At 41.6% G+C, this 7,143-nt stretch overlaps 1 protein-coding gene across 1 annotated transcript; it reads right to left on the reverse strand.

The window, feature by feature from the left end:
• Positions 1–1,359: 1,359 nt before the first annotated feature.
• Positions 1,360–6,839, reverse strand: LOC141379234 (uncharacterized). Its single transcript, XM_073933172.1, has 2 exons — positions 5,177–6,839; positions 1,360–1,991 (listed from the first exon to the last, which is right to left on the reverse strand). The coding sequence occupies exon 1, from the start codon at positions 6,090–6,092 to the stop codon at positions 5,184–5,186; it is 909 nt and encodes a 302-aa protein (XP_073789273.1). The 5' UTR covers positions 6,093–6,839; the 3' UTR covers positions 1,360–1,991; positions 5,177–5,183.
• Positions 6,840–7,143: the final 304 nt, after the last annotated feature.

Here is a 7,143-nt window from a genome sequence, read left to right on the forward strand (position 1 = left end):
ACAAGGGATTTGACGTGAGTTTTAAGGCTGCTTCCCTGTTAACTGTTTTTTGGCAAAAGTTGGAGTCGGTTAAAGACCAGCTCTCCGTGTTCACCGTGGAAAAACTTTCGGACAACAAACTTAAAACTGTGATTGTCCGAATGTTCAATGAAACGGTGACGGGGGAAGACATTTGTGTCTGGCTGGGCAGATTTTGCACTGTTCGTGGACAGTGACAATAATCATCTTTTCAGAGATTGTCCTAAAAGTTTTGCCAACAGACTGAAAGGTAACAAAATGGCTGCCCCGCAAAACGTGGTGGCCGACAAACAAAGGGAGGAGGAGGCCCGGCCAAGAAGGAGGAGGCGGGGCGGCCAAGGGGGCGGAGTCACAATCGGTTGAGGTGAGGAGAGGGGAAGCTGTCGAATCAAAAGTGAGTTTAGAGAGGAAGGAGGAGGAAGACACAGCTTCCTCTCTCCTCATCGTCTCGGAGATAGTGGAGGCTTCAGAGCGGAGTGAAATCAATGTTTCACTCCCTAGTGCTCAGGTGCTAAAGAGACCTGCGGGATCTCCTCTGTTTGCTACAGAAAAGAAAATGAGAGTCTCACACGATTCGGATAGTTCACCTGTAACTATTTCAAGTCGTGTGTGGCCTCTCGAATCCCCAAATGAGGTGTCTTTTTTGCACGTTAAGCTAATATCATCATTGCCAAAAGAGACACGAGAATATCTCTGTGGATTTGGAGGCGATAGACACACACCCTAACAATCCAGGGATAATTCCTAGAAAGGAGGGGAGTGTGCTACAAGAAAAGACATGATTTTAATGTCGGTTTTAAGACTTTTCTGTAGGTTTTAAAATGGTCTTTTAAGAAGCTCATGTCTTTAAAATATAGTGCTCATGGATATCACCTTCTCCACTATAAATGTGAGAAGTGTGAAGTCCCTAGTAAGAGCACAGAGCATATTTTCCCTTTTAAAACAGACATTTTTTTATTACAAGAATGTGCTTTACCCTTTTTAAAAAATTATAAAAAAGTGGGAGGATTTATGGACCCCGGACCCTCCATATGGAGTGGCTCAAATTTTAATAAAAATGACGGGGTGGCCATTTTAATCAATAATCCAAACATTTGGGTGAAGGGGAGCACGGTGGTGAGAGATGGGCGGGCTATTTTAGCTAATTTGACTGTTTTAGATAGGGATTTTAATGTGCTAAATTTTTATGGTTTTACGGACAAAAACAAAAGATTTGAGCTTTTAGAAGACATACAGCCCCACATGCTAGGTAGGGTGCCCTTCATTTTAGCAGGTGATTTTAACTGTGTTTTAACTCAAAAAGACAGAAGAAGGACAGATGATTTTAAAGTAGATAAGACATCGGTTTTATTGCAGGGTTTAGTTAGAGATTTTAAATTAGTGGACTGTTTTAAAGCTATGCATCAGAGAGAGGATTCAATTCAATTCAATTCAGCCTTATTTGTATAGCGCTTTTACAATGTAGATTGTGTCAAAGCAGCTTCACATAAATGGTCATAGTAACTGGAACAGTGTGGTTCAGGTTTTAGTGTTTAAGTTCAGTTCACTTCAGTTTAGCTCAGTTCAGTGTGATTTAATCATTACTGAGAGTTCAAACACTGAAGAGCCAATTCATCGATGCGTAGCTCTACCAATCCTGAACCATGCGAGGCAGTGGCGACAGCGGAGAGGGAAAAAAAACTTCACCTGATGGGAGTGAAGAAAAAAAACCTTGAGGGAACCAGACTCAGTTGGGCACGGCCATTTTAATTTCTCCGCTGGCCAAAAGTCTTGTGCAGAGCTTGGTTTAGGCAGGAAGATGACCTCAGCGAAGACTCGTCTGTCCCTGAAACGTCGCTGGAATCAGACCCATGATCTCCACTCCCCACGACCATCAGCGCAGCAGCAGCTCAGGATATGGTCTGGTCCCGGATATGGAAACCTTGGGATCATCACGTCGCTGGTCTTGGATCCAATCAGTGACTCCGCATAATCTGAGGACCTCGGGATGAGTATCCCCAGGTGAAAATAGAGAATAAAGAGAATAATTAGCGTAGCTGCTGTTCATCGTGTATATAAGCAAGATGCAGAGGCCTGTGTGGAACCCGCTAGGTGATGCATTAAGTGTATGCTTTACTAAACAGATAGGTCTTTAATCTAGTTTTGAACTGGGAGAGTGTGTCTGAGCCTCGGACGTTATCAGGAAGGCTATTCCAGAGTGTAGGAGCCATGAAAGAGAAGGCTCGACCTCCTTTACTTGATTTTGCTATTCTAGGTACTACCAGAAGCCCTGAATTTTGAGATCTTAAAGAGCGAGTTGGTTTGTAGCGAGACAGAAGGTTGGTTAGATAAACAGGAGCTAGATTATTCAGAGCTTTATAGGTGAGAAGTAATAATTTAAATTCAATACAAAACTTAACAGGCAGCCAGTGTAAGGAGGATAAAATTGGGGTTATATGATCATATTTTCTAGACCTGGTCAGAACTCTGGCTGCTGCATTTTTTACTAATTGAAGTTTGTAAATAGAGGATGCTGGGCAGCCAGCAAATAGAGCATTACAGTAATCCAGTCTCAAAGTCATGAAAGCATGGACTAGCTTTTCTGCATCTGAGATGGATAGCATATTTCGTAATTTAGCGATATTTCTCAGATGAAAGAAGGGAGATTTTGTGACATGGGATATATGGTTTTTAAAAGTTAGATTGCTGTCTAATATGACACCCAGATATTTTATAGTAGAGCTAAAACTAACTTTGTATCCCTCTAATTGTAAATTGAGTTGCGAGATCTGCTGTGTGCGAGATTTAGGCCCAATAAGTAATAATTCTGTTTTGTCGGAGTTTAAGAGAAGAAAATTGTTGGTCATCCAGTCTTTGATGTCTTTGATACACTCAGTTAGTTTAGAAAGTTCAGACGTCTTGTCAGGTTTAGTTGAAATATATAATTGAGTATCATCTGCATAGCAGTGAAAGCTGATCCCATGTCTTCTAATAATGTCTCCCAGAGGTAGCATGTAAATTGTAAACAGTAAAGGGCCTAAAACTGATCCTTGAGGCACCCCATACTTTACTGGGCTGACTTGTGAAGGCTGTCCATTAATATTCACAAACTGGTAGCGGTCAGTTAAGTATGACTTAAACCATTGTAGAGCCTGTCCCTGGACACCTGTAGACTTTAAGCGATTTATGAGGATATTGTGGTCAATGGTATCAAATGCCGCACTAAGATCGAGTAAAACTAATAGCGAGGCGCACCCTCGGTCAGCAGCTAAGAGTAAATCATTGGTTATTTTCACTAAGGCGGTTTCTGTACTGTGGTGAGCCCTGAAACCTGACTGAAACACTTCAAAAATATTGTTCGTCTGCAGAAAAGAGCATAATTGAGTGGAAACAACTTTTTCTAGTTTTTTAGACATAAATGGAAGATTTGAAATAGGCCTATAGTTAGCTAAGTTGTTGGTGTCTAGTTGCGGTTTCTTAATAATAGGCTTAATAACAGCTAGCTTGTAAGAGTTTGGAAAATGGCCTATAGATAAAGAAGAGTTGATAATGTTAAGAAGAGGTTCTCCAATAGCAGGTAGCAGCTCTTTCAGTAATTTTGTTGGAATTGAATCCAGCATACACGTAGCTGGTTTAGAGCTATTTATAATTTTCACTAACTCTTCATGTTCTATGATTTTAAAGCAGTGTAGGTTATTATTATGATTCAATGAAATATTTACAGGATTTGGAGTATAAGCCGGTGCAGAAAGTTTGGCATCTCCTATTTTCTGTCTAAAGCCTTCTATTTTATTACTGAAAAAATTCATTAAGTCATCACTACTAATTTGCGGTGGAGTAGTTTGTTCCAAGGATGACCGATTATTTGCTAATTTAGAGATGGTGTTAAATAAAAATCTAGGATTGTTATGATTATTTTCTATCAGTTTGCGCAGGTCCTCGGTCCTGGCAGATTTTAGAGCCCTCCTATAGCTGGACATACTGTCTTTGTACGCAATTCTAAAGACCTCTAAATTAGTTTTTTTCCATTTACGTTCCAGGGCGCGGGTTGCTGTTTTGAGCGCATGAGTATGACTATTATACCATGGTATAGTTTTAATCTCTCTAGCCTTTTTTAATTTGATGGGTGCCACAGTATTTAGTGTGCTAGTAAAGATGGCATCCATACTGCTGGTTACGACATCAAGATCATTTGAGTTTGCGGGTGCATTACGAAATAGAGAGAGATCAGGTAAGTTATTTATAAATTCATCTTTAGTTGACGGAACAATAGTTCTACTAGGGCGGAGTATTGGAGCGGGTTTGCTGATTTCAGGTAAACACAGCTTATATAGTAAGAGGTAGTGATCTGTAATATCATCACTTTGTGGTTTAATGTCTACGTCAATAACCTCGATTCCATAAGACAGAATTAGATCTAATGTATGCTTTAAGCAATGGGTTGGACCCACAACGTTTTGCTTTATCCCAAGTGAGTGTATTAAATCCATAAACGCGAGCCCTAATGTATCATTAGCGTCATCTATGTGGATGGTAAAGTCACCTACAATTAGCATTTTATCAGTTTTGACTAGTAAGTCAGAAATAAAATCAGAAAATTCTTTTAAAAATTTGACATAGGGTCCTGGGGGTCTATATATGGTGATTAAAGTGAGAGATAACATAGGTTTTTGCATAGTATCTGGAAGCTGAACATTAAGCGATAATACTTCAAAGGAGCTAAACATAAGTCCGTTTCTCTGTTTTAGGAAATCACTAAAGATTGATGCAACTCCACCACCACGACCAGTTTGACGAGCCTCATGTTTATATAAGAATCCTGGAGGAGTTGCTTCATTTAAGCTAATATAGTTATTTTGTTTCAGCCAGGTTTCAGTGAGACAGAGTGCATTAAGATTGTTTTCTGTTATTATTTCATTAATGATAAGTGCTTTAGGTGCAAGTGACCTGATGTTTAGGAGACCAAGTTTTACGAAATTTGTATTTTCACTTTCAACTGGTTTTTCTGGTTTGATTCTTACTAGATTTTTTCTGGAGCACACAGTACGTTTATTTCTTAATCTATTAATATGAGGAACAGACACAGTCTCTATAGGATTTGCCAGATGTGTGTTACTGATGTTTAAGTGGGGTGAACAAGAGTCTAGGAGGCTATAATGTGAATTTTGTGAATTATTACCTGCTAGTCAGATGGTGCGAAGTAATCTGGAGATGTTGTCCGACAGGAGTTCAGGTCCGGCTCGACTGGGGTGCAGGCCGTCAGGACGGAAGAGCCTAGGACGCTCCCAGAAAAGATTCCAGTTATTAGCAAAGAGCAATTTCTGTTCTTTACACCATGTTATTAGCCATTCATTCAGAGCTAAAAGTCTACTGAACCTTTCATTTCCTCGGCGGTAGGTAGGAAGCGGCCCAGAAACGATGATCTGCGTGGCGGGCGAGGTGTGTTGAACCGTCTCGATCAGGCTCCTGAAGTCCTTCTTCAGGATCTCCGACTGCCGGAGCCCGGTGTCGTTTGTCCCCACGTGGAGGACAACGGCACCAGGGCTCTCGGCAGCTCCCAGGATGGTTGGAATCTGTGTAGAAATATTTCTCACACGGGCACCAGGAAAGCAGAAAGTACATACTTTATTACCTTTTGAGGAAGCGGCACAAACATGACGAACGATCGAGTCACCGATGATGGCCACATCGGGACCCGACTCGCGGAGAGGGGAGAAGCGGTTCTCCGTGGAGATCTCGAACACGGGAGGAGACGTTCTGCCCCGAGATCTGGGAAGCACCTTGCGCGGCTGCACCCAGGCGCCGTGGTAGCCGGGTGTCGGCGTGAATGACGCCTGGCTGAGCCGCGCCCCGGTTGCGCTGGACCTGGACAGAGAAGGACGCGGGGTTGAGGTAGAGGGAATGATGTGGTTGTAATTTCCACGTACCTTAGGTGATGAGACGGCCTTAGCATTAGGTACAACAAGCAGTTGTTCCCGTAGCTGCGACCGTCTCACCAGAAACGCCCGGATCTGGGACTCCACTTCTTCCAGCTCCAGCTCCAACTCCTCCATCGATGCTTCTCCTGCACACAAGGACAGAGACGTAAGCGACATTTTATGGGGTAAAGAGCAAAGCCAGTAAGTCAAAAGTGTATGGTAAAAGAGATCGGTAGCTTTAGCTGACCAGCGGCGCTAGCAGGCTAAAGCTACAAACAACAGGCGGATGCTCGAGGGACAGACCGTTTTTAAAGCAGTTTTGTTTGCATAAATGTATTAAGGGTTTGGTCACCCTAAGTAGGAGAGACAAATACTTAGCGAATGAGGAAGAATTTTGATTCGGGAGGGCTTCACCTGGTTCAGTGGTGATGGCACCAGAGCCTCTCGAATCGATTACATGTTCACACGTGACTACCCGCCAACCGATGCGAAATTAACCCCCCTCTTTTTTTCCGATCACTTAATGCTGTCTTGCACGCTTTCACTGCCCCCTGGTGTGACGATAGGCGGAGGGCTGTGGAAGCTGAACTGCTCCCTGTTGGAAGAGGAGGAAGTGGTTAAAGGATATAGGGAGCAGTTCAGCCAATGGCAGACCCTCCAGGACTTTTATGATACACGAGCACAGTGGTGGGAAATGGTTAAAGGGAGGACAAGAACATATTTTAAAAAAATAGGAAAACAGAGAAAAAACAAAAGGAAAAAACGCATGTTGGGGCTGCAAAAACGTTTACAAAGATATTTTAACCTTTTAAACATGGGCTTTGATTTTAACAACGAAATTAAAGAAGTTAAAAAAGAGATGTTGGTTTTAGCAGAGGAAAATAGCAGGGGAGTGATTTTAAGAGCAAAAGAGAAAAAAATTGAAGAAAATGAAAAGTGTACAAGATATTTTTTTTAAAAAATAATCACAAAGGGAGGGGGGATATCAAAGATAAAAAACGACGAGGGGACTATTTTAAATACCACAGAGGGGGTTTTAAAAGAAGTCGAAAAGTTTTACGAAAACTTATATGGGAAAAAAATAGTACACGAGGACGCTTTAAATGAGGTTTTTAATTTTTTAGACAAAAAAGTACAAAAAGAAAAACATTCAGTTTTAACCCAAGATTTTAAGAAAGAAGATTTAGATAAAGCTCTTAAAAGTTTTAAAAAGGGGAAGTCTCCAGGA

This window comes from Danio rerio, chromosome 2, assembly GCF_049306965.1.
Source record: "Danio rerio strain Tuebingen ecotype United States chromosome 2, GRCz12tu, whole genome shotgun sequence".
Classification (NCBI taxonomy): Eukaryota; Metazoa; Chordata; class Actinopteri; order Cypriniformes; family Danionidae; genus Danio; species Danio rerio.

Bases quoted from the DNA above. Each gene is read 5' to 3' on its own strand.
- LOC141379234 (XM_073933172.1), bottom strand. From the start codon at position 6,092: ATGTCGCTTACGTCTCTGTCCTTGTGTGCAGGAGAAGCATCGATGGAG.